Source organism: Aspergillus puulaauensis, chromosome 5, assembly GCF_016861865.1.
Source record: "Aspergillus puulaauensis MK2 DNA, chromosome 5, nearly complete sequence".
NCBI lineage: Eukaryota > Fungi > Ascomycota > Eurotiomycetes > Eurotiales > Aspergillaceae > Aspergillus > Aspergillus puulaauensis.
The window spans coordinates 3,143,658-3,169,889 of record NC_054861.1 but is presented as its reverse complement, the minus strand read 5'-3'; the positions used below and the strand labels follow the sequence as shown (position 1 = coordinate 3,169,889).

General features: G+C 51.5%; 9 protein-coding genes across 9 annotated transcripts; 3 read left to right on the top strand and 6 right to left on the bottom strand.

Moving 5' to 3' along the window:
• Window positions 1-300: 300 nt before the first annotated feature.
• Window positions 301-2,024, top strand: ARH1 (NADPH-adrenodoxin reductase; the record flags this gene model as incomplete). Its single annotated transcript, XM_041706293.1, has 3 exons — window positions 301-603; window positions 666-1,100; window positions 1,155-2,024. The coding sequence occupies 3 exons, from the start codon at window positions 301-303 to the stop codon at window positions 2,022-2,024; spliced, it is 1,608 nt and encodes a 535-aa protein (XP_041558693.1).
• A 691-nt stretch (window positions 2,025-2,715) lies between these two features.
• On the bottom strand, window positions 2,716-3,195 carry aspf13 (allergenic cerato-platanin Asp F13; the record flags this gene model as incomplete). The annotated part of the gene is made up of 1 exon (XM_041706292.1): window positions 2,716-3,195. One exon carries the CDS (start codon window positions 3,193-3,195, stop codon window positions 2,716-2,718), a length of 480 nt encoding a protein of 159 aa, XP_041558692.1.
• A 2,237-nt stretch (window positions 3,196-5,432) lies between these two features.
• Window positions 5,433-6,494, top strand: APUU_51208A (SDR family NAD(P)-dependent oxidoreductase; the record flags this gene model as incomplete). Its single annotated transcript, XM_041706291.1, has 1 exon — window positions 5,433-6,494. The coding sequence occupies one exon, from the start codon at window positions 5,433-5,435 to the stop codon at window positions 6,492-6,494; it is 1,062 nt and encodes a 353-aa protein (XP_041558691.1).
• Window positions 6,495-6,992: 498 nt separating this feature from the next.
• Window positions 6,993-9,392, bottom strand: APUU_51207S (peptidase family M20/M25/M40 protein; the record flags this gene model as incomplete). The annotated part of the gene is made up of 1 exon (XM_041706290.1): window positions 6,993-9,392. The coding sequence occupies one exon, from the start codon at window positions 9,390-9,392 to the stop codon at window positions 6,993-6,995; it is 2,400 nt and encodes a 799-aa protein (XP_041558690.1).
• Window positions 9,393-10,974: 1,582 nt separating this feature from the next.
• Window positions 10,975-11,660, bottom strand: APUU_51206S (4a-hydroxytetrahydrobiopterin dehydratase; the record flags this gene model as incomplete). The annotated part of the gene is made up of 3 exons (XM_041706289.1): window positions 10,975-11,127; window positions 11,194-11,256; window positions 11,331-11,660. 3 exons carry the CDS (start codon window positions 11,658-11,660, stop codon window positions 10,975-10,977), a joined length of 546 nt encoding a protein of 181 aa, XP_041558689.1.
• Window positions 11,661-12,339: 679 nt separating this feature from the next.
• On the bottom strand, window positions 12,340-14,253 carry APUU_51205S (putative MFS multidrug transporter; the record flags this gene model as incomplete). Its single annotated transcript, XM_041706288.1, has 3 exons — window positions 12,340-12,638; window positions 12,692-12,736; window positions 12,795-14,253. The coding sequence occupies 3 exons, from the start codon at window positions 14,251-14,253 to the stop codon at window positions 12,340-12,342; spliced, it is 1,803 nt and encodes a 600-aa protein (XP_041558688.1).
• Window positions 14,254-16,704: 2,451 nt separating this feature from the next.
• On the top strand, window positions 16,705-17,873 carry APUU_51204A (uncharacterized protein; the record flags this gene model as incomplete). The annotated part of the gene is made up of 3 exons (XM_041706287.1): window positions 16,705-17,175; window positions 17,249-17,630; window positions 17,746-17,873. The coding sequence occupies 3 exons, from the start codon at window positions 16,705-16,707 to the stop codon at window positions 17,871-17,873; spliced, it is 981 nt and encodes a 326-aa protein (XP_041558687.1).
• A 1,973-nt stretch (window positions 17,874-19,846) lies between these two features.
• Window positions 19,847-22,017, bottom strand: CAT2 (carnitine O-acetyltransferase CAT2; the record flags this gene model as incomplete). The annotated part of the gene is made up of 4 exons (XM_041706286.1): window positions 19,847-19,979; window positions 20,051-21,713; window positions 21,816-21,861; window positions 21,922-22,017. The coding sequence occupies 4 exons, from the start codon at window positions 22,015-22,017 to the stop codon at window positions 19,847-19,849; spliced, it is 1,938 nt and encodes a 645-aa protein (XP_041558686.1).
• A 1,061-nt stretch (window positions 22,018-23,078) lies between these two features.
• Window positions 23,079-25,852, bottom strand: APUU_51202S (uncharacterized protein; the record flags this gene model as incomplete). Its single annotated transcript, XM_041706284.1, has 2 exons — window positions 23,079-24,096; window positions 24,150-25,852. 2 exons carry the CDS (start codon window positions 25,850-25,852, stop codon window positions 23,079-23,081), a joined length of 2,721 nt encoding a protein of 906 aa, XP_041558685.1.
• Between the last annotated feature and the right edge of the window lie 380 nt (window positions 25,853-26,232).

The following is a 26,232-nucleotide window of genomic DNA, read 5'->3' as shown; positions in this document are numbered from 1 at the left end:
GAGAGAACGGGCATGGGCTGAGAACGTTCCTAAATCCCCGACCACTCGTGCATGCACCACGGGTTCTCTACAGACAACAGGTTCGAGTGGAGAGACGGAGACTTTGAACCAGACAATAGTCACAGTTGACGGGGATGAGGCTGAACTCGAATAGGAAGTGTCAACATCCGGCTCACGTGGTCGCCCCAGCAACCGATAACAGATGCGGCGATAGAGCGGGCTATCGATAAGGGTCACGTGTACCCTCATTTGAGTCACTACCTCGGTTTCTATTCTTCAGTTACTTCGACATCGTACGAGATGGGCTTCACACGGGCGCCATATATATGTGCGCAATGCACCGTTCGCTTTTCACAGCCGTTGCGCCCTGCGACCCGCCGGGCCTTCCCTCAATCACGGTTACAACGCCGTAATATCAGCCAAGCGGTCCAAGCCGGCCGACCCTTCCGAGTAGCCATTGTAGGCTCAGGCCCGGCTGGTTTTTACGCAGCATACCGTCTGTTGAGCAAGGTTGATGATGCGGTGGTTGACATGTATGAGAAGCTGCCCGTACCGTTCGGCCTGGCGCGGTACGGAGTAGCTCCGGACCACCCGGAAGTCAAGGTTTGTAATGCCGAGATAGCTGCGGCGGGGAATTCCATAGAAAGCTGATACTGAGATCTTAGAACTGTGAAGAGAAATTCACCGAAGTTGCAGAATCTCCACGCTTCAATTTCATCGGAAATGTGGAGTTGGGGGAAACCCTACCTCTTCAAGTGCTCAAACCCCACTACGACGCCATTCTATTCGCGTACGGTGCACCGAAGGATAAGAGACTTGGAATACAAGGAGAAGATGCATTGCGCAGCGTATACTCTGCGCGAGAGTTTGTTGGATGGTATAACGGCCTACCGGAGCATCGAGATCTTGCCCCGGACCTTACCGCGGGAGGGGATGCGGTGATTATCGGCCAAGGGAACGTCGCATTGGACGTGGCTCGGATATTGCTGTCCGATGTGGATCGCCTTCGTCAGACTGATATCGCCGATTATGCCTTGGAAGCGCTATCTCGCAGTAAGATTAATCGAGTCCGGGTAGTAGGGCGTAGAGGCCCTTTGCAAGTGCGTTCAATATCCTTGTTTCAACTATGGGCTATCCTAACCTTTTTTTAATAGGCGTCTTTCACTATAAAAGAAGTTCGCGAGCTGCTACAGCTTCCAGGTGTATCATTTGAACCTATTCGTCGAGAGCTATTTCCACCGGAAGATTTCATTTCGGCTCTTCCCAGAGCCCAGAAACGGCTAATCCAGCTTCTTGCCAAGGGATCCACCAATGATCCTACCACGGCCACCAAGTCGTGGTCTCTTGATTTCCTATTGTCACCGGAGTGCCTTAACTGGTCCCCCGTTGCTCCGTACCGCTTGTCCCATGTACGCTGCCACCGCAACGAGCTCGACCCTGAGAATCCATTCTCCCCAAGCTCAAAGGTTACAACAAAGTACCTTTCCAGCGGCAAAGAGGCGAAAGTCAATCTTCCCGCCAATACATTTTTCCGCAGCGTTGGGTATAAATCTCTTCCTTTACCCGGACTAGGGGACCTAGAGGTGCCGTTCGACGACAGCCGCGGAGTAATTCCGAACGATGGCTTCGGCCGGGTCACTGTCCCTTTGACTACAGAAGCTGGGACCCATGACAAACTCCCAGATGGATCCGTGATTTCCCACCTACCAGGGCTATACTGTGCGGGTTGGGTCAAGCGCGGACCAACCGGTGTCATAGCCACAACGATGACCGATGCATTTAGCACAGCAGACGCAATCGCAGCTGATCTATCAAAGAGCGGCAGCTCATTGCTCAACGCCTCCCACGAAAGAACAGGCCTTGGATGGGAGGGCGTCCGCGCCGAGGCTGAACAACTCGGCGTTCGTGCAACGAGCTGGGAGGACTGGGAACGGATAGACCGGGCTGAGCGCGAGCGGGGATCACAGAATGGCAAGATCCGGGAGAAGTTTGGACGAGTAGAGGAGATGCTGGGGGTATTATAATAGATGCCGCTCTTAGTACTATATCATAGACATGACCACTGTATAATGAATTTAAAAAATGCCATCCTCTGACTAAACAACGAGCCATCCGTTTCCCTGCTGCCTGCTCTAAAGCCTACCCAAACTCCGGCCTGATTCGATAAGCATGTGTAGCAGTTTTGCGAGGGAACAGCATGAACAGTGATATCTATGGCCGAGGGCCGTCCACGGATCTACAATTTATTCAAATCAATCAGCCATTTGCAGAACTGGACCTGGGATGTGATACTTGGATATCCTCCGAAGTCCGTGTGTACCGGAACGCGCTGTACGGGAATCGCAATCGCCGTGTGCTTACTGCCGGAAAGGAATCATACGGGTAAGCCGGTTGGTACACCTGTTCTATGCAAATAAGACATTCCCACTGTGGAACTCAAAGACTTTGTTTAGTACGGACGTAGTATTGGCTCAGTATTTCAGTCCGTGTACTCGATTACAGGTTTACAAGAGAGAGAGAGATCCCAGATAATGCAAGTCTAATTATTAACCAATTATTAAGGAGTGTGGCTGAAGTACTTCGTAAAAAATGCTGAACATCCCGACATAATCCTAGTTTTTCATGATATCTCACCACATTCCCAAGGTATATGGGAATGTAGTCATGCAATGCAATGCAATCTCAGAGCCGTACCGATGAAGGACCTATCTCTCTCTACTTGCGAGGAGTCAATCCACAGCGGTCCCGGCCAACCTGGGTCCAAGTAACATCGACACGGCCGAGTTCCACAGCGCGGTTTCCGGTCAGCGTGTCCATGGCCTGCTGGCCAACGTTGAAACCACCGGGAGAGGCGTCAATGCCAATTATAGTGATCGAGTTGCTGGCGCCGGTGGCGGAGGTGTATGAGACCTCGTAGCAAGCACCGCATTGCGGGCTGTTGAATCCGGCGATGGTAGGTGTGCCTCCGATGAGCGGGAAGGTTGGGAGGGATTGGAAGTCGGTGAAGCCCTCAGTGATCAGACCGAAGTCACCGGTAGAGCAGGAAACATCGTTGAGGGAGGTTCCCCCGACGTCATAGCGGGGGTCGTAGGAGAGGCTAGAGGAACCGGAAGACTGGCGACGCTCGAGACCCGATGGGGCAGCAAGGGTGAGGGCTGCGGGGAGGAGAGAGAGAAGAGTGGTTGAGAACTTCATTTTGGCAAAGTTGTTTGTTTTGTTGGAGTCGGAGCTGGAGCTGTAGCTGTATCTGGGTGTAGAAACGTGATGTTGTTGATGATGATGGATTTGGTACGGGCAGATGAGGGTATTTATATTGTCGTTTTCCCTCTATCAGCGAATACATTCACAGCTCTATTCCGGCCAACTGCCGGCTTGCAGCGTAGCATTCAGTCATCCATCATGGCCTAGACAGCTGTGGCTGCAAGCTCACAGTCCGCCTAACCGTGCGACGTCACAAGTTGGCCGTGAGAATAGAACAGGAGCGGGGGGGCGCCCAGCAGCAGACGAAACCAGAGCAATGGCAGATCGAAGCGATCCGTGCCGAGTGAGACATTTGGACTGGATAGATGAATGATCGGCGCATCGGCTGACAGAGTCGGATACAGACAGGCGGGCAGTGCAGACTCCAACTCGGGTATCGGACGACACTGTAAGACATGCTTATTTTTGGACGAACGGTGCATGCTTTGCTGCCGATTTAGTGTGGGGAAGGCTGCTTGAAGCGTCAAGGTCGCCTAACTGCAGCAGAATCTGCAGCCTGGTTACGTGAGAGACATGGTGGTATCCCAGAGTTACTTTGGGCAGCTTTCTGTCCACAGCAGAAGTTTTCCCTGTCGACATTCCGGCCTGTCGGACACTGTGAGGACTGTGAATTCGCTTAAAATAGATTAAAGCATTCATAATGTAGATGTATTTTTATCGTCTCCACCCTCGCCTGATTGGCCAGGCCGTCACTATGAACCCCAGCCTTATGGCAGACATGGACAAGACGACCTGGAATGTAAACAAGCTCTTCCATACTCTGGGTTCCAGCCCATCTGTGACATGTCACTATGCATATCAGCACCCAGTCACTATCCACCACGCATAGAGGAGCATCCCAAATTTACAACCTCGCAAGCCACAAAACATCAGCCCCTGTGTCTGACAAGAATATGGCCGGACAACTAGCGTGTGAATCCTGCTAAGCATTCACCGAAGAAAGTAAGTACTCAGTGCTCAGCCTTATGAAGTTCGAGACTCCAGTAGTAAAGTTGATTATTATCTTCTCATTGGTCGCTCGTTCGGGTAGCTAATTATGGATGAACTTCGGGAATTACCATGGATGTCTCTGTCTTGCTCCTGCGATTGCTATAGCCCTGAAACAATGATCCATCATTTCTCTGCGAGGATCCCAGTAACCACTGCAGCTTCCTATCCTGCCAGAGACTCCATCGTACCTTCCATCATAATCGGATGGATATCACATCCTATTGCCCAAATGGGTAAGAGCGCCTAATACTGAGCCCTAAGCGTTGGCTGGATCCCTGCAGACCCGTGGCATCGGTAGCTCCTTCCCATTATAGCCATTCCCTCTTGCAATTAATGAGAAGGAGCGATGGCCATGGTGATACGGCCGTCCACTACTCCTTCCACAACCGATACCTTCGCAGTATACTCTCTCGGGATAGTCTTGGAATAATCCACTAGTGCTCCTGGGAGTAGTAACGAGTAGGTATACTCCAATAATCCAACAATGTGGCGGTATATATTTGCTGTAATCAATGACTGTATCCATCATTTGATTCCTCAGGCACGAATCATCAAAACGGACCAAAACTGTTGATTTCCATCTGCCGATACCTCCCGTCCAGCCCCCATTGCAAAAGAAAACCGATCACAAATCGATAGGACAACTTGAATTGAGCCAAAGACCTCTCGGTAAACTACTCTGTAGAATTCTTTCTCAATCGTGCGCTCGATCCACTGATAAATACTAATGACGTCATCTATATATATACTTCGCACACCAAATCCATTCCAGAAGTATTAAAACCCAAGCGACTGTTCAAAATTGCATTAAATCAAACCTCAAGATAAAATGACTTTAGACCGTGGTAGTTCATATACTAGTTATTGATCCAAGATATCAGACAGCCTGAAGCTGGGATTGGTACGGATATATAGCACGAAAGTGACATCGCAATGACGGTAAACCACAGAACTGGAGTCACAACGTTAAAACTTTACTATCAACGCTGATTCATCCGATCTTCCACGTCTACTTAGCCGTATTCGTCCCAGAACTGGATTGTTCTGGGCAGGTCCATTCTATATTGATGGGTACGTCACCCTGAGGCCATACACAACCACACCCACCTCACTCAACCATTATAAAACCATCAATCAACCAACCGCCATCTCTAAATCTTACTTTGCAATAGCACATAGCTATGCTTCGCTCCCTATTCAAATCACCAAGGCCGTGCAACCCTCTTATCCAAACAACAAACCCTCTTCCTTACTCCATTCCCTCTGTATACAATCTACACAAAGCAAACCTCCCAATTTACTACTCTAATAACAACAGCACCCGCCCCGTCACATCCAAAACAAAAGCCAAAATGGCCGCAAAATCCAGCAACGAGCACTTCAAACTCGAGAACCTCTTCAGCGTGAAAAACAAGATCGCGCTGGTCACAGGCGGCGGGTCCGGAATCGGGCTGATGGCCACACAAGCACTCGCGAAGAACGGCGCAAAGGTTTACATCACCGGTCGAACAGAGGAGAAGCTCGACCGGGTTGCAGACCTTTACAATTCCAATGTGGATGGCCAAATCATCCCCATCACCGCAGACGTTACGGATAAAAAGTCCATCGACAAGCTCGTCAAGGAGATCGGGTCGAGGGAGAAGTATCTCTCGATCCTGGTGAACAATGCCGGGGTGAGTAGTGCTACGCAGACGGTTGAGCACGAGGACCCGGAGAAGCTCCGCAAGGCGCTATTCGAGGATCCATCGAGCAACATGGAGGAGTGGGATAAGACGTACCGGACGAATGTGGTGCAGTGTTTCTTCACGACTACAGCATTTCTGTCGCTGCTACAGAAGGGATCGGATGTTGAGAAGGGCTGGTCGAGTACCGTTGTGAATATTTCGTCGATCTCGGGGATAATTAAGGCGTCACAGCATCATTTCGCGTATAATGCGTCCAAGGCCGCGACAATTCATTTGACTAAAATGCTGGCGCATGAGATTGCCAGCTCGAATTTGAGGATTAGGGTGAATAACATCGCGCCCGGCGTGTTTCCGAGTGAGATGACGGCCGGAGAGAGCGACGAGAAGCAGAAGAGTGCGATTCCGAAGGAGAAGTATGAGAAAAAGGTTCCGGCGGGGAGGCCGGGCAAGGATGAGGATATGGCAAGTACGGTGTTGTTCACAGTTGCGAACCAGTATTTGAATGGGCAGACGATTGTTGTTGATGGAGGTTATGTGTTGGCAACAGGGACTGTCTAATCCTGGTATCTAATATCATATCTTGTACAATATTCGTTGTCAAAATTGAACTGCAATTGCATTTCGATCTATTGGCCACGTCTATCATTGCACCTCAATCACCAGTCCCTAAAAGACCAAAAAGAACTGAACATGAATATATATAGTACACAATTCCCTATAAAATGCAAATGTTGAAATGCAAAACCAAAAACACAGCAAACGCATACAGCGTGGGATATCTCGAAGAGGGAATGGATCGCTCACAACATATCAAATGAGTGAACGTAGAGATATGAGACAGGAATTAGAAATGTGGTATAATGCGAGAAATAACGACAAGAAGAAAAGAGGATTCGAGGAAAGGAATGGATATGAGTGAACGCTAAGTCGCTGCAGATATGCATGCTATGTGATTTTATCCGAGTCGTGACGAAATGGGATTCAGCGAGGAGAAAGAGATGAGATCGTTTAGAGGTACCCGAGGGCGTTTAACCTTGCTAATTATATAGGCTCGGGTTATATCATGTTGTCCATCTGGCGGGACGTGACCCTTCGTGCCGTCCGTGGATAATGGCCATGCTTGGCCGCTATGGGGGTGACCGCGTCTAGAGCCTTTCCAGAATCTTTAATGGGGGATATTGGCGGGGAGTTCTCAGGCCACGCAGGTTGCTGAGACGCCTCGACAAAGGCTGATGGAATCTTTGGTAAGGGGCAGTTTGGCGGAGGCGCGGCTGGAGGTCCGATGACGAGTCCGTTAAGACTCTTCCGTCGTGACATGACCAGAGATGAAGGTCGGCTTGCTGGATCGGACCTGCTTGGCTGATCACGACGAGTGGCTTCACCAGACGTTTTGGGAGGGTGCAACGCAGCGGTAGGTACAATTGGTTTGCCATTGACTGGGGCAATAGGGCGCGACGAGTTGGATGGGCCAGATGGCATCGCAATATGCTCCGGCAATTGCGAATATCGAAGACGGCTGCGGTCTCGTTCCCGACTCATGTTCCCAAGCGCATCCTCCGAATTCGATGAACGGAGTTGTTTTTTGATTTGCTCGTGTCGATTTATTGGCCGGCGCTGGTCGCGAGCCTCAACTGGTACATTGAATCCATCCCGATTTGGAGATTGCGGTGGGGATGAGAATATTGATATGGTGTCTATTGAAGTATCATCCCGTTGATTATCACCATTGATGAGCGGTAAATGAGGGACCTGTGGAATATCTTGTCGAGCTGCAAATCTCTTGCTGAAGAGGGGTACACTGAAGTTAGGTGCCGGGGGTGATGCGCTTCGAAAATGTGCATCAGGAACCGTCGACTGTGCTCGAGGTATCTCGGCAACTTCCGAACTCGTCACATGAGGCAGGAACATCGACTGTCGTTTTCTTGGAGTTGAGAACGTCGGGCTAGTCGGCCCGGTTACGGATGATGCTGTCTCCGAAATGACACTGCCATTTGGAAGGTGAGGTGACCCAAGAGCAGAATAAAAGCGTCCTGGTTCTTCGGGGTTGGACATGACGTCCGTATGCGATGTAGACACCGACCCTGAACGAGATTCGGGGGCTGGTTGCATAATCATTGACCGGCGATGGAGCGAAATATAGGAGCTCCGGTGAGACTGGTCACCAGCACTCGACTCCTTGTCCTCGAAGGTCATTGATTGCCGTGGCTGGAGGTAGACAGCTGAGAATCTGTTGGGATCCTTTTTGACCATCTGTCGCATGCTCGGCGTGGGCCGCAGCTGACTCTCCATGCCCTCGTCATACACCTTTTCGGACACGTATTTTTTGCCGCCACGGGCCTCGATTTGTGCACGAACAGCCAATAGCCAGGAGCTCATTTCGTCCGGGTCGTTGAACACAAGCAGCAAATTCCGCGCCATTCGCCGGGCGTGGGACCTGTGGAACCCAAACCGTGAGAATCGAGGCCTAGGCGTTTCGGGAGAATTTGTGCTACTGTCCTCCTCAGAACCCTGGGATACCTGCAGCACCCAATGCTTGCCCGGAATTGCATCGCTGGCAAATGCTACAGACTTCGGTCCAAGAAGAAGCATTTTTTCCGGTGACCGGTCGTGCTTGCCCTCGCCAGAGAACTGCAGAATATACCCGGATGTCGCAATGATATAAATTTTTTGGGTCCATTCACCGTTCCCAATGTTGTCAGACAGAGCACGTAGGTACTTTTGATTTTCCTTTTCAAGTTTCTTCTTTCGCGCTGTCAATTCTTCTGAAGGCTCTTCATTTGCCGGTTGGTTGGGTTGCTTGTCATTGTCCCGAAGACTCGCCCCTCTTGCCTTGTGAGTGGCATGTAGTCGCATTATGGAATCGCCTGATAAGACTGGGGCTGGAAGAGTAGTATGTTTCAACCCTTGCGGATAAGCTTTAAATAGTGGAGGCGGCTTCCACGTTGCATCTTCGGCGGCAGGCGGTTGGGCTTCTCCGTCGGTCTTCGTTCTATACTTCGCTTGCAACTTCGATTGAGGTGTGTTCGTCGCCTGGGATGGCGTGTCCGGAGCGGGAGTGGAAGTCATGGTAGTCCGCGGTGTAATAGAGGATGTTTGTGGCGGAGATAATGGTGCTGCTGGTTCAGATGATGCCTGGCTTACCGGCAACTCACGGTCCTCCTCGATGCCTGAAAGTTTAGTGTCGGTTGACTTCCGAGCGGGCTTTTCGCGACTAAAAATATTGCGGAGACTAGACCTGGAAGAGTGCCGCTTAACACGTGCCGGCTGTAAGGGAACCCGTTCTGCCTTGCCGTTTTCCAAATCTGATGGCCGTTGACGTTGCGTAAGCGGAGATGCGACGTTGACTACCTGGGAGGTAGGGTGGCCGAAGTTTGTCTGTACTTGTAGGGGCGGTAATCGCTGACCCCTGCGCTCGCTGACAGAAGGCCGAGAGGAGTTGTTGATATTGAAGGACATCGCTTTGTCGTTTTGCTTCTCTCCTCCAACTGACACCAAAACCCAGCGGCGGAGATTATTTCAAGAGGCACGACGGGATTGGGAAGAATATATATCGATGTTGATTTCGCACAACATATGACGATAGTTGTGTAATGTATGGCCGTGAAACAATGGAGGGAGTGGTTGTGACTTGCGAGGTTCTGTAACGAGAGCCGAGGAAGACTGGATGATTCATTTGAGTAACAACATTCCAGGAGCGATCATATATTTCGTGGCGGCAACGGCACTGAGAGTAAAAATATACAAGGTAAAAGGTATACTGAGGGAGTGACTTGAAAGATGGAAAAAGTAAATAAAGAAAATTAAGGACAGTTGAAACCTGTTTGGTTTGAAATTTCGAGGCTCATGCGTGCCGGATCGGAGGCCTTCTGGAAAAGGAACGTGCACGATGCAATAAAACGTGGGTTCTGGGACGCGATCTGAAGTACTCCGTATCGAGGGCCGGTTCGATTACACGCCAGTCTTCAACAAACCCATTGTCATCATTGTTTCGTGTGACGGGGGCGAGAGAGAAGATGAAGGGGGAAAAACAAAACAGCGACGGGAAGAAGGTCGAAGGAGAGAAAGAGGATGACAGGACGAGGATGAGGAGGAGGATGCGTGAGTGCGGCGTGACAAGGAAAAATCGGCCGCTCTGGAGGGCCGGAAATGAAATGACTGGTCTGTTCTTTGTGCTGAGATTACCAAGAGGTGCCCAATCCTATCCACTGCAGGGTGCCAACTAGAATGAGACTAAATTACTTAGGGTTGTTTGAGATCAAGTTTTGAAACTGTTCGCGAACCTCACCCGGATCCTTTGAGAACCGTGGGACCGCGGGCGTTGCAGAGCAAGATCTATAGTGGGAGTCATCGATTCATCGGACGCAAGAAACCGCGTTTCGATTTGTTGGTGTTCGAGATGAGGTCAGGGGGATGGAGACTCGAGCCCACTTTCTCAAGCTTCATTGTTGTTTTGGTCTTTTGGCGAAACCCCTGAATCAGCTCTGCCCGGCTCCACTTTGAATAACGGTTTTCCGTTGAGAGTCTTAGTCTGTGTTAGTTGGTGACAGTAATTTGGTTCCTCCCATCCAAGCCAATGAGACCGAGGACGGTGCTGGAGCTGGAGGTCTGGCTTCCTCCATCCTCGTGGATCGTCTGTGAAAGGGGGGATCAGCACCAGCCACAAGGTCGTTCACCACATCAGGAGTTCCACCTGCCTTGACGCTCGAAGACTCGGACTCGCACACTACCACGCGCTTCGAACTTCAGAGTTCACCTGTCATTCTGTCATCCCGGAGTGCCGGGGCGACAGTTTGGGTGCAGCTGGATTGCAGAACACTTCTCGAAGCTGTGATCGTCAACCGTCAACCACGAGGTGTCGACCATGAGTCGCCACCTGACTCATCGGATGCTGTCTCCGCAACGCTTCCCCCCCGGACTTTGCACATAAATACAAATAAACAGACACAGTTGATATCACCGACAAAATAACTAATAATAACAGTGTACGAAGCATTAGTTTAGGCTATTATTGGCTCAATTGTGGCTGTGGCTGCACATATTACGCCCCCGGCCCACACCTCAGGCCCTGCCCTTCTTGCACGGCGCCCATCAACTCTGCCGCCTGCTCACAGAACCGCGCCATCGAAACGTCCTTATCGGTCAGGCCTCGAGGGTAGTGAGTAGTCCAGTGGACATCAACTGACCCGAATCTCTGTAGTCCATTGTCAGCGCGCAAAGATCTTCACTATCTATGCTGATTGGGCGAATAGCGACATACTATTGTCATCGTGGCATGGTGCTTCTTTGTGGAGCTTTGTGATGCGATTGCGTTCACAAAACTCTATCGCCGATCGAAATCAAGTCCACATGTCAGCCCTTGCCGGGAAATGAGGATATTTCGAAACTTGAACCCACCACAGCCTTGAAGTATGACCGGAAATAAAAGGTTTTCTTGATGCCAATTTTATCTTCATCCAAACCCCACCCTTCGCCCTGCAATTCATTTAGAAATGGACGCAGCTGCTCGGCATTGATTCCCTCGGCAAATTGAGGCTCAGAAGCCATAGTTGAGGCTTTGCGGAGTGAAATCCTGCTGATTGGATGTGTTTGGCAGTAAACAGTGCTCGAAAGGCCTGGTCGCAAATTTCGAGGTTGAAATGCAACCGAGTATTGGTGACTGCGAGCTGGACGCAGGCTAAATGACAACTTCCGAAAGCGCTGACAACGTCTGAGTGCGGGGTTCATGATTGGGGTGATTTGGACTGTCCAGGTGCAGGATGCAGAGCAGAGCTTCTTCCAATGACGCGGAGAGCGCTCTCATGCGCCTTGTGTCACATGACCCTCACCTACTCTATCAACGACGAGAGCTGCATCACCCCAAGTCATACTTTACTTATCACACAGATAAATACTTTCACTACTTAGTAGTTTACTGCAATTAATATACGTAATGCAAACACTTAAGTATCGAGAACCATGATGCAATTATCATTTCGCTATGCGCCACAGTACAATCGAACCATTGCCGGTATCTGGGAGAAACACAAAATGAATCGAAACCACCGGAGCAACACTAAATCACAGGTCAAAGAACTGAGCTACGAAGCACCGATGGAGTACCAAGCAATATCTGCAAGTACCATGAAGCCGTACCGGTCCGCAAAATGAAATGCTGGAAGCAACAGCTGCTTTGAGAGAAAAGACATGAGACGAAATGAAATAAATATGGAACAAAGGCTTTCCCATCCCAGATAGAGAGAGAAGCCGAAAAAAGTGTAGACGAAAAAGTTGCATGGATCATATCAACCACACAACAGCCAGTTTAGATAATGAGGCAGAACATGGTAAGTTTGCCTTAATTTTCGGATCCATCTGACAGCATTCAATTTTCATTCATCATTACCGTCACGCTCGTTCAGGGCCGTCATACTTCCGCAGAAAAGCTCTGTCTCGCAGATGCATTGCGTGATGTGGGACGAGACGCCGCAAAACTGTTCTGTCGGCTTCCCATGGTTTGGCGAATGCGCAGGTTTTGTTGCGATCGTGCAAAAGAATTCGCTCTCGAAGACGTTGGGACACGAGACAGCCGGCCAGGGCCACCGTGCGTCTGCAGTTCAGCCTTTGCGTCGGACAACTGTTGGGCAAAGGGCGACCGCTTGCGGAGTGTCGGGCCGTACCAATAAATGACGTAGACCGCAATGACCAAGAGGAACGAGATGCAGACTAATATGGTTAGTATTTTGGTCGAATTTCGTGGGGTGTTAAGAACAACTTACACAGGATGGTAGACGCATATTCCAGGTGATGTTTGCCGCCGATATCTGTTAAGTAGGTTAATATTAGGTCGCTCGTGCCCGATAACTCAGAAATATCACTTACTTTGGAAGAAAGGTGTTGCAGGAATTGTAAGAACACCAGCAAGGAAATCTCTCGCCCAACCGTTTCCTCCTGTGGCTGAAGCTGAGTATGGTCCATATGCACAGATCATATAATCGATGGTTGCCATGTAGATGCTGTAATTGGCGATACCGACAATGGCAGAGAAAACCATAGTACCTATCCAGTGAACAGGGGGGCCCATGCTAGTCCAAGCGAACCCAATCAAACCAATCGGTAGACAAGGAGCGGTATAGAGCAACCACCAGAGACGGGATTCATACTGGGTATGTTCGTCCTCAGGGTTTTCACGTCTCTCCTTGGCGTTCCTCTTGATGGCGGGGACAAATGAGAACCACGCGATAAAATAGCCAACAAGGATCGGGAGGAACGACAATCCAAGGGCGATCTTGCCAAAACCCCATTGTTCATAAACCAAGCCAAAGGACTGGATGAACATGAAAATCAGGGCGTCACTGAAACCACTCAAGAGCGAAAGGGTCAAGACAATCGGCTCAGTCAAGAACATCTTGAAGGGGCGGATCCAGGTTATAAGGATTTCCCGCATTGAAAAGCGCTCGCGGTAAGGGACGAGTTCGTTGGGGCCGTAGATATTGGGATTTTCACCACTCTCCCTCATCTTCTTCGCAATGCGGTCCATAAGAATCGTAGTTCGGGTCTCCGGGACCAGGAGGAAGTGTGCAATCTGGACAAAGCCTCCGAAGATAAGCTGGATCCAGATATTCCACCGCCAGGGCAAGAATTCTTCAACAAACCCTCCGACAACAGGGCCGATAACCGAGCCGCCAACAGAAGAGAAAACAACACATGCAACAGCATACTGCTGGTCATCTGATTCCCAAAGGTCTGCAATCATACCAAGAGTAACTGAACCACCAGCTGAGCTAAGACCACCTAGGGCACGGCCTACCATGATCGAGGCGAAGTTGGGTGCAATTGCCACAGGAAGCTGCCAGATATTGACAAGAAACAGACTCGCCTGCAGGATAGGTTTGCGGCCAAGCTCCTCACTCCATGGTGCCCACAACTCGCAACCAAATGCATACAGGACTAGGAAGATCATTGCACCACAACGGGCAGCCTGCAAACTCACACCGAACTCCTCCGAGATGCCACCAAGAGCATTAGAGTAAAGACTGGTGTTGAAGTTCATGGAAACCTGAACAAGGAAGATGACGGTAATGATCATCCACTTCTTCCAGCTAGGGAAGGCATAACCGAGCTGGTTATAGCAGTCATCTTCAGTCAACTCGATCTTCTCGTCGGTAGGCTTGTTCTCCAATTGGTCCATGGTAGTGCCAGCTAGATGGTCACGAGGAAGCTGAGACTTCTCGAGGTCAGCCGCGACCTTCTCAATTGCGTCGTCCTGAGACGACGACGACGCCTCAGGTTCACGCGTTTTCTGCGTGGTTTCGATCTCCTTCTCTGAGATTGGCGCCATGTTGGCTGAAGCACCACTGTTCGAATTAGCGTTGAATTTTGGAAGCCACACCGGAGGGTAAGATAAGGAAAGGCTATGCGGCAGCAACACGAGAGGAGAATCCGTTGGCCAAACTGCTATAATAAGAACTGAAATAACTCACCACGACACTGACGGGGGGATGGTAACACAGAGAGACGAGGCTGAGGCAAGGATCAGCGGTGAGGTGAGGAAAAGAAAGACAAATGATCACGGATAGTGGAGGTCGACGAAAGCAAAAGGAGAGGAGGGGATGGGTAGGAAAGACGGGGAAGATAAAGGGAAAAAGTTGGGGGAGGGCAAGGTAAAAGAATGCGCGAGAATAAGGCTAAGAGCAAGAAAGATGGGACCAAGATGGAACCAGAAGAAAACTGGAAAGAGGGAGAGTGAGCTCCGGCCTGTCACCATCGTGATTCCGGGGGCAAGTCTGGCAGGAGCTCCCAGAAGGGAAGGAACGGGCAAGGCCGTTGGCTGGACCCAGAAATCGTCGAATGCGACCTTCTGGATCCCCTCAGTGACCAGGGCTCCCCGCCGGACTCCAGGCCAAACACTCTGCCTTGCCAACTTCAACTTTGACTTCGCCCTGAGCGATTATCATGACGATCTTCCTCGAGTCCTTAGTCGATTCCATGCACCAAACCGCCCAATGAAGATCTGTTCCTTTGGGCGACCATTCTTTCCTTTTCTCCCCCTCATGTTGCTGACGTTGCGCATCCTGACGTACCCCAAAGGCATTGGGGGTTTAACAAGCTACCGCGTTCGTCCACTGGTCTGCAGTCTGCATCTTGAAATTGCGGTGGCTTTTCCAGTCCTGTTCTGTTCTAGGCCGGAATCTTCCATAGCAGCCGGATCGGGAAGGCCGACCACCAACCCTGGCCCGGCGGGACTAGACTCCGGCATTGAGCAACTCGCCAGATATTATCACTCGAGGGGGTGGAATGGTTTCATGGGAAGGGGGATCCGCCAATAATCTCACAGCATGACATGCAGCGCATTGCCGTCACGGCGTCAAACTGTCAGTCAACAGAGCATGGTCGGTGGTACGACGCAAGGAGTGTCGGGATGCCTAAAGCTGGGCGTCACAGATCCCGAGGAGCGGTCGGACTTGGCCTCCAGGGCCAAAGTCAAAATCGCTCTGGCTTGATGGATCCATTATCTTATGCTTTGCCCTTGTTGGGCCGCTGCGTTGTGGCGACTAGCTTTAGTGGATTGCCTGAGGTAATAGCCTCTCGGGCCTCTCCTGTCCTGACTTCTTCCCAACTTCCAGTTTTCTGGAAGCTCAAGGCCAAAACCACAGGATACACTCCGTACGGAGTAGAGTCTTGCGGCGCCGCGGTGCGATGACGTCAAATCCCTGCTTACTCCGTAGACACGATCCTTCGCTTTTGCTTCTTTTCCTTGGCGTGGGCTTAGCAAAGAACTGGTTATTATTTACTATTTCTCTTTCTGCACAGCACAGTCGGCGAAGACCAAGACGGTTTGCCGACTGCAACCCTGGTCCCGCGGAGCAGAATTTTTCTTTTGACGGGATTGTGGGGATTTCTCCATGGGACCATCCTAATCTCCATTCTCCAGATCCCAGCAGAATAATTCGATGAATTCCCCGAATCCCCATAATAAACAGCCTGCAGAAGCGCAGTTTCGCCGGTGGTAACTTAATCCGCAACACATCCGTTTTAGCCGTCCGGCGTCAACACATTTCGAAGAACACGAGACCCCTGGTAGCAGAATGCTTATCCAGTCACTCTTTCCGGTGTTCCCAAGGCACTTGGCGCAAGACTGTAGGATTAAGCACGCGCTAAGGCCCTCATAAGACCAGCCACAAAAGCCAAGATGAACCATGTCGAGGATCAGACCTAGGGTAACCCAAGCTTTGATGCGTCTGGGCAGCGCATCATCCCAGAAGGACGCATTGCTTGTATTTTTCCCAACAAACCACTAGGCCCAAACGATGAGATTCAAAGATGCATCCGATCGTCTCCAGATTCTTCCCACGTTGGATGTAACTTTGAAATCCCCGGCATTCCACAATCCACAGATCCACCGGCCGGGGGTTCTGACTCTGAGAATTTCAACCAACGCTGAGCTGTCTGTCCCCACGGGCCAGCGAAAAAGGGGGGAGATGAGAATCACGTGTGGTGTTGTGAATCACGTGTGATAGTGTGTGCAGCCGTCATGTTCGGCTGTTTCCGGATTTGAGGAGATAACGCTAGTCCCAAAATAGATAGAATTACCACACCCGGATGACCGACCGCCTTCTGCTTTCGAGGATCCCTCCAGTTCAGTCAGACCACGAGAAGACCAAGACTGTCTGTTTACAGCTAGCTTGGCCATCCGTTATCATCATCCCCATCTTGCAACTATTCTCATTGCCTGTTTTCGAACTATCTGTGAAGCTGGGATTGTCTGACAGGGATCGGTTTGCTTTCAACGATGTCTCCGGACATCAATTCTCTACCCCCATCTCGCTCGGCATCTGCTTCCCCACGCCAACGACGCACACTCTCCAGTCTATTGGACGCTCTAGCTCCCACCCAGCCTCTCCCGGTTTCTTCGGCTGGCTCTTCAAACCCAACCCACAACAACGGTAACAACCACTACTACAACAGTAACACCACGATCACTGACCTGCCGCGCCGCCATCACCCAATAACCATGTCAGAGCGCCGCCGGTCTGGAAACCTGAACCTCAACAGTAGCAATAATAGCTATAGTGAGTCGGGTGGCGTAGATATCCCGTCGCCCTCTGATCATCGGTCTTCCATCGGCCACGGGCTTCGCAACTCCAGCCCCTCCAACCTCGGCGGTAGTCCCGTTATTGGTACGGGTGATCCCCATCATCAGCGCACTCCTTCACTTGGGGAGCTGCATCAGGAGCTTGAACAAGAACAGGAAGCGCAAGTGGTAAGACATCCCGATCTCCCTTCATCCTTACCGATGATAAACATAATCTCATTCTCATATTTTGCCGTTCTAGAACCGGCTTCTACAAACTATCCGGTCCCAACAGGTTCGGCTTCAGCACCTTGAACAGCAGCACCAGCAATCTGCAATTGACGACGCTCCTCTTTCCTCGGAGCGCGCAACGTCATCTTTCCCCCCAGCTGCAGCACTCTCTACGGCTGGCAGCAGAACTTCAACTCAGTTGACCTCTTCTTTGTCAAGTCGTCGTCCAAGTCAGGCATACTCTCCTAGCCTCCGCCCGGCCGACTTATCCCGTGGCCCGGACACTTCAGAGTGGGTCCCGACCCCCGGTGAGGGACGGCGGGGTAGCCGAGACGAAAGTAGCTTCTACCAAGCCGAAGCCACGGCTCTCGCAAGAGAGAACCAGATACTACGGCAGCGTGTTCGAGAATTAGGTGCGTGATTTATTAATTGTTATTATTATTATTATTGTCTGGCCCCTGCCTAGTGCTACTGGTCACTGGTGAAACGCGCAAATTCAAGTTAAATCCCTCACTAACGCTGAGCTAGAACGCCAAGTGAGCGAGCTAAACACCAACTTGACAGCTTCGTCTCAAACGCCCGATGAGCCTAATATTGGAGTACCCCAGGTAGCAGCGGGAGCGGGATCTGATGGCGAGGCGTCAGACAAAACATGATTGGCTGGATGCATTAATCTGCAATGGGTATTTGGATTGCCCGACTCTCGAGCCATGAATGGATCGGCATTCGTCAACGTGGACACATTCGAAAACGAAACTCACCGAAATCACTTTGTAGTATTAGCCTACTCTGTGAAAAGACCCTCGGTTCCAGCGGAGGACGCACATGGCGGCTCAGTGCTCTCCGAAGCTACTCCAACAAATCACACCATCAGTACCCTGAGACAGGCAGCGCGCTGTTTGGCACCATTGCAGTCCCAGGCAATCGGGGCGCAACCTTTGGCGTACAGAATTATACATATCCCATTCCACTTTCTGTATGTTTATCACCACTAATTCTGGATTTGGCTGTGCCTCCTTACATTGTCAAAGCACGCAGCATCATATCAATGAGCTTGGCTCATCATGTATTTATCCAATACAAAGTAACCCAAACCTACAACATGATCAACTTCCCTCAAAAATGGCACGCCGTAGTGAGTGCCCAATGTTCGACCGCCTCCTTCGCAGCATCTCCTTGCTTCTCAGGCCGTAAGTGAACTCAGATCGTCTACACGTGTGCGGAGTACACCACGCGAACCCAACGCAAGGCAAATCCATCCCCTTATTCAATTCACATTCCGGCGTTTGAGATCGATCGATCGGGTCGCTGGCGACTGGCAGCGCGGCCCCAACGCAAGGGGCTATGCCCGGCGCGAACAAGTGCAGTTGAAGGCTCGAAGTCGAAGCGCAAACTTCGCCCGGCCTGTAAATACCTGCTCGTAAACAACATTCCTCGCCCTGGTCCAAACGATAGTTATCTGACTCTGAGCCCGAAATTCGGGGTGACATCTAGACGCACGCCCGGGCCAACTCCACTGGAGTTTTTTGTTTTTCTTTTTTACTTTTTTTTTTTCAGTTTTACATTGTCGTCTGTGGTCCAGTGCAGTCTGCATTCTGGAATCTGCAATAATAATGGTGCTGTCCAGTGCCACTGCCACTCTATTTCGGCCCAAATTGCGTCTTCGTCAGAATCTCGTGTTCCCCGTCCCAATCCCCATCTTCCCCCCTACCGCGTGGCGTGTGGGTCATGCCTTGATATGCATATGAGTAAGGGTGTCCCTGTTTAGCATACAATTGCATGCCTGCATACGACGATGCGTACAGAGTACAGTGCATGCTCAGGTACTATAATTAAGTATATGGGTCAAAGCATTTAAAGGCATGGTGGAATAACTTGCATGGAATAATGGAACATTCCTCTCGGCTAGACCAATCTATTTGATGATATACTTAGTATATATACCTCAGTCTTTCGATTCGATTCGATTTGGTTCTAGTAGTAATCTTATTTTAATTATAATTATACCTATTTATTTATATATATATATTTCACCAGAAATAAGCCAGGCATTAATTTACTACCTAGATACTGCCTCAACTACTTATTCCACCTGTACAAAAGCACATCCCGTCCCGTCTTACTAGTTACATTCCTGTTTTGTACACCTGACTGACACTCACCCTTCACACCAGGTGAGGAAAATACGGTTTACTGAGATTCCAACCGAAGCAAAAATTAGATTAAATGGATTGGGCATCTAACGATGAACTGAATATATCCCTTTGACAATCCGAACCCCCTCCCTTGGGCATCGAATTGTAACATTGTTAACGCCCCAGACATCTGCTACTACTACCTGGTCTTATGCTTAGAAGAACTTACCATTTACCGTATCAAGTAGTACCTAGTAGCCCATAGACAAACAATTGAATCCATCCATAAATCCATTCAGCTAAAACCAAGATAAAATACATAGAAAAATCAAGCCAGTACCAGTACTAGTGGCAGTAGTAGATATCTCAAAGCAACCGCAAATCTATGCAAGAAATCTGTCTACAGCGAGGCCCCTTCTCTTTCTTACAACCAACCATTGAAGCCAGGTCGGTATGGAAACCAAAGGGAAAAATAAATAAATAAAGGAACGAGTCTACAGCTTAGCCTTCTCGGGCTCGGCGGCAAGATCGGGCATCAGCATGTCGCGGATGTCGCCGGCAGCCTCGTTGAGGTAGTGGCTCATGCGCTCGGCGCCAATGCGCTTGCAGACGATGTTGAAGTTGAGGCTGTAAACAGATACATTAGCACTTGATTTCTTCTTGTTGGGGGAAGGGAAAGAGATTAAGGATTTATTTACCTGTTCTCATTGATCATGTACGCAATTCCGAAACCATCATCAAGGACCTCTGACCATCCGTAGCCGTTGAAGTACTCCGAGCTCAGCTGGGAGGTAGACAGGTACCACGAGCCACTGTAGGCAAAGGCAGGGTCTGAGTAGATGGAGGGAAGAGACTCGCCCTCCTGGAGGAGCTTCTTCAGACCGAAGAGGTGGCGGTCGACACCCTTGCCGTCGCTGGCTTCGGCGGTGTACTTGGAGTGGGCGGCGAGGGCGGTGCGGAAGAGGCGGACGGCTTCCTCGCGGGGGACGGAGGCATCGGAGATGGCCTTGCAGAAGGCGACACTGTCGTCGGAGACAGTGCGGATAGTCTCTGTGCGGCCCTCGGCGAACTTACGGGTTGATGCGGACTCGTAGGTAGGGCGGTTCTTGCCGTACATCTTGAAGTAGGCGAGCTGGATGAGCATCTGCACGTATGCGTCGGGGCTGCACTTGAACTTCTTGATCAGACCCTTGCCGTAGCCCTGGTAGGCCTGGACACGCAGCTCGTGAGCTGCGATCTGCTGGCGGTGCTCCTTGGCGGCGACATCAATGGCCTCGTTGCACTCTTCGTTCAGGTGGAAGTTGATGGGGCGGGGGTCGGGAAGGTCGGAGCGAACAGGTTTAGCTGAGAGGTCGATTTTGTTGTTGAAGATGAGGGCATTGAGGTGGTCGTTCAGGCGGTGCGTCGGGCTGCCGTCCATCATGCTGTGCTCGCCCATGAAACCAGCAGTACCGTTCTCGTTGACGATGAACTGCAGCGGCTTGTCGAACCAGCGGTTCGAGCCATCACCGTGCCAGTACTGCTCCGCGCGCTCCTCAAGAGTCACGGGGCTGGCATCATCCAGACAGATAACGAAGCCACTGGACTCAATATCCTTCAAAGCCTGGGCGTTGTTAGGGTGGGCAGCAAGGATCTTCTTACGAGCAGCAGTCCAGTGGTCACGGTTCGCAACAGTCAAAACACCAACAGGGGGAGCCTTCTGCGCAGTCTGGTAGATGCGCTCGAACAACTTCTCCAGCTCCGACACATTCAGCTTCCGTCCGTTGACAACAAGCGGCACCTTAAAGAACTGGTTCTTGCGCACAACCACAATGTGCTGGTTCTCATCCGCCTTATACTTCTGCGGGTAATCCGCCCCATCGTTCGGAATCCGGCAGCAGTTGAACATGTACTCATACGAGCTCATCGCCTGCGGGATCTTCCTCAGGTACTCCGGCTCAACCGACCCCGAATCAACCTGGCCCTTGAACTCCAGCGCCGCAGTCGCAATCGCCGCAGCACGCTTAACGGGGTCCCGACGCGCCCGGTCATCACGGTACGAGTAGAAGTACGAAACGTAGGGGATCACAGGGTCCCGGTAGCCGAGGTAGGCCGCGTGGTTCCACCACTCGGTCAACCAGTTCTTGTGTTTGGGATCCGCGGCGCGCGCAAGAAGTCGCTCCTGCAGCTTCTGGCCGACACCGCCGGGCTGCACGAACTCCTCTACGGCCTTCTTGGTGCTTTGGTACTCGGTCTCTGATACCACCGCGTGCACCGACTTGAGGTACCGACGGCTGGTCTCTTCTAGTGACGGGACGGGGAGGCGGGGTAGGGAGTCTTCGAAACGAAGCATATTGCCCTTTGAGATGTCTTCTTTGTATCCTGGAGGCATTGGAATCAGCAGGTGGCTCGTTTAGAAAAAGAGCATCCTCGCCACGTGAAGTCATTGCGGATGCGGATGCATGTGATCGGTTCCTAACTCACCCTCAGGGACAGAAGAAGCCTTGCGTCTGGGAGCCATTGTTGAGGCCTGGTACTGTATTAGCCAACCTCTAATTACTCTGCTGAAGCAAGAAAAATATGATCATACAACAGAAGATCTAGCAAGGAGGGAATTCGTAGGAGAGAGACGGGGACGAGCAAGAGTAGAAGAAGAGAAACGGCTCCGGGCAGCCGCTGTAAACATTACTCTCGTTGTGAGGGGTATACGGGAAGAAAAAAAAGATCTCTCGACAAGGTAGAAGGAAGAAAAAGGGAACGTGATAGGTATATGAAGAGGAAGGTTTGAACGAGACAGGGGAGGTAAGATGAGCACGAGAAATTAACGGGAGAACAAGAGAAGGGAACTTGGTAGAAGATGAAGAGTGACGAGGGAGCGAAACGCAACGAACCTCGGTTGAATGGCTGTCCTGCTCGGCGCGTAATATACCGTATTCGACTGTCACAGCCGCACCATTCGGGCTGAATCTGCGGGCATTCGGCCCGGTAATACAGATACACCGCGGGGAGCCGGGAGGACGCAAGCAGCTCGATGGGGCATTTCAGCCTCGGTCCGATCATATGAGGACAGTATGCCTAGAGAGCGGTCTGAATACGCCTGGAATATTCTCTCCCCGGTGTCCAAATACAGTAATAATAGGGTTTGATAAGTACAGTATCCCTCTGTTGCCACAAGCTGCGGATACTACGGCCGTTGGTGGAATGCGGGGAGAGCTCCATGATCAGATACGTAGTGATGATGGATGCCGGACCGAAACCCTCCCCGGATGTTCTACAACCTTCCAGAGTGGAACACTGACACAACAATTACAACCTTACAAACTTACACGCTGGATATAATAATAGAGCTAGTATTATTTATATTGTCAGAATAAGCTTAGACTTTCCCTTCACCCGTCCCGTTGATCCGATCTGCAAGGATGCATCGTCCGCCATGTGTGGACGAATCATGGAGCACGCTACAGAGACGGGCACCGACCAGACCTCAACCAAGAAAAATCGTGATATCAGATCGAATGGACAAAGCCAATGTACATACTGTGAACTGCTGTAAATGACAAGCCGCCCTTGATCAAACATTGAAAAAAAAAAAAAAAAAGAGAAAAGATGAACAAAAAACCCGATGACCAGGCTTGCGCCACGCCTCGCTAGTACACAAACAGTCCATAACTAACCAACCCCCCTTTCAAAGTAAAACCAGAAATAATTATTAGACTAGAAAATTCGAAAATAAGTAGTACCTCATTCTTACGACACGGTTTGCATCGTGGAAGAAGGCTGGTCTTGGTTCTCAATCGCCTTTGGCTTCCGCCGCGGAGGCTGGACAATCCCGCTGCGGAGTTGATCGAGCTTAACAGCACTCGGCCCTGTACAGATCCGACCGGTTTGCATCAGATTGCGGAGTCGTTTCCGCCTAGCCTCTCCGCTGCGCTCCTCCGCACGGCCAACACCTTCGTCCACCCACTCAATACGCAGGACCTTGAAGCTCATTCCGTCATGATTCTGCTCCCAGCCTCGCGACTTTAGGCCAAACAGCACGCTGGAATCGTACCGTTCTAGCTTAGGAAGGATAAGTAATGTGATGTGGAGGTCCTTGTCGGACGGCGGCGCTGGGGGGATTTGGGGGCGTTCTCCTTCATGGATGCCCATGTCTTCAGCGGTCTTAGGAGCATGCTGGAACGCTTCCTTGATCTCGAGGTCGAGCATCTCGGCGTCCACGTCTTCGCCCCAGGCTCCGCGAAGGAAGCCAGAGTGGATGGCAGCCGCAACGGGGTCCGAGTCATCAGTGTAAATACCAGTACCCCAGAGAGCCCGGCGGGCACAAATCTCTTCGCGGTGGCTGCTATCGACTCGGAACCGGGGAACGCGGATAGTGAATGTGCAGTTCTCCTTTCCGTCAAAGCGAGGAAGAGGCAGAGGAGTTGTTGTGTATCCGAACTTAGCACTTTCCAAGGTGGCCTTTGAGGTCGGCGCTCCAATACGTGGAGCATACAATGTTGAACCAAGATGCTGGCGAGGAAGATGAGCGACCTTTGAAAGAACAGGTTCGATCGTAACAACGGTCCGAGGTTCACGCATTGGCGTCAGGGCAGTCGAAGTCCGGGGTGCATGGTGATGATGATGGTGGTGGTGATGGTGATGAGGATGAGCAGGCTCCGAGCTAAGCCCTTCACTTGATCGATGGAACATGTTCATGCCTAATGGTCTGTGCGAGCCACCAAAGGGAGAATGCTCTTCCTCGGGCTTGTGATGATGGTGATGATGGCTGTAAACGATTAGTATATATACATCAACTTTAAAGGGGACAAAAACACATACTGGTGGTGGTGGTGGTAATGAGAGCCACGACTCCGTCGACCACCACGCATCGGCCCTACACCATTCTCACCCTCTAGGTGATTCTCTTCCTCTGATCTTCTCGGGCGTTTCCCGTTTGCAGAAGTAGGCCGAGTGATTTTACTTTCATCCGATGTAGTTTCGGCATTTGTGGATCGAGCAGTGAAACTGTCACGCTTGAACGGGCTTGCAGTCATTGGTGTCAAAGGTCCACTGCCGGTGCTTGTAGCTGTAACACCCCCCACACCACTCCCGATTCCTGCAAAGACACGACCTAGTTCACTCTTGATCCCCAACTCACCAGCGGGTCCAGGAATTTGGGCCTGTGCACCTTGCACGGCTTGGGGTAGTGGGGAAGCGCGACCACGTTTCGCGTCTAGGCCAACCCCAAGCAGGTTACGATGATGCATCAACTCCTCGCTACCCTTACGAGGTTGATCATCAGGCGAGTTGTGTGCGAAGGAAGAGGGTGGTCCGGATGAGGTTCCGCCGTAGAGCCGAGACTCGCTTTGTCGCTTGTTCGGGTACGATACCTGCTCACGCGGAGACGAGGTTCTGTGGCCCTGCGAAGTCGGGGCTGATGCTGGATTCTGGCGAGAGCCGCCTGGTTGCGAGCCCAGAGACTTGGTGTAGTTTTGAATCGCTCCAAAGCCGAAATTGTACGAGCCAGGCTCCGACGCTGACAACCGCTTCGATTCCGGTGAGGTGGGTTGCGAACGACCTAATTCCCAAGACGATGTAGATTGCTGTCGACCGGGTGGTGCGTCGCGGTCCCCGTAGAGTGAGCCAAACCTTGGAGGCGGAGCAGCGCTCGCCTTAGTTTCTGGCTGATGAGACATACCTCGTTCTTTATCCCGACGAGCTTGGTCCTCTGACTGGCGGTCACCGTATAATCCCCCGAAGCGGCTGTGCTGAGAGTCATGGCTCAGGTATGAAGGCGGTCGCTGGTTCGATGCCCCAAATGAGCCCTCCCCAGGTGCAGCTGCAGGCCGCGACAGAGGACTATAGCCACCGGGCCGCGATGGAGGTTCGAGGTGTTGGGGCTGGCTATTCGGTCGAGGTGGTCCACTGAAACTCAGGCGACGCGGTTCGTTACTGCTATACGACGGTTCGGCCGGGGAGACCTGCGGAGAAGGGTGCGCGGAGCTGGGTTTACTCGGATACTGCGACGCGGACGATAAACGATTTAGCCCACCGTATTTTTGCTGCTCGGCACTCGCGGTTGTAGGGACGCCTCCTGAACTCGATCGATACGGCCTGCCAGGTTGACTACTCCTTGGAAAGGACTTCTCGGGGGTCTGCGATCGACGGTATACGGGGTAATCGAGCGGCGACGGACGTGCAGGAGCGGTGGGAGGAGACATGGCACCTGGTGCCGAGGGCGGCGGCGGCGGCGCGCTGCCGAAGGGACCGGAGGAAACAGGAGGACGCGAGAAAATGGACGAGCCTACATCCCGCGGTGGTCGGTCAGCGTCCGAGCCTAGCATGGACGATATCGACATGCTGCTCCCTGGACGGTGATGAGCCGCGGTGTTGGGAGGCTCACGCGACAAAAATGGGGTGGAGAGAGAGGAGGGATTTCCCGATTGACCGCGCGACGGGTAATGTGGTGGAGACGGGGGAGGCATCCGACGAGAACCCGATGAGGGTGCGGAGGACTGATCTGGCTGGCCTAGAGGGTGCATACGAGCGCAGACGTTAGCAAGTTGAACTCGAAACCACGATATGAGAAGGGAAAAAAAACACGCTGTGGGGTGGGCAAAATGCAAGATGGTGTTGAGATGATGTGTCTCGGGTAGGGCACCCGCGCCGGCTAATTTCGCTTCTCCTGGCGACAAAAGGATTCAGGAGAGAGCAGACGCCTGACACTCACCAGCGTAGGCAGGACTTCCACTGCTACCCCAGGACCTCCGGCGGGAGTGGTCATGCGACTGGGGAGGGTTCATATCGCATGGACAGGGAGAAGCGAAGCGAAGCGAACCACAGGGACAGGAGGACAGCAAGGGGAAGCGAGGCGACGTGTAGGGGGCGAGCGGAGGGGGAAGAGACAGACAACACGAGTCGC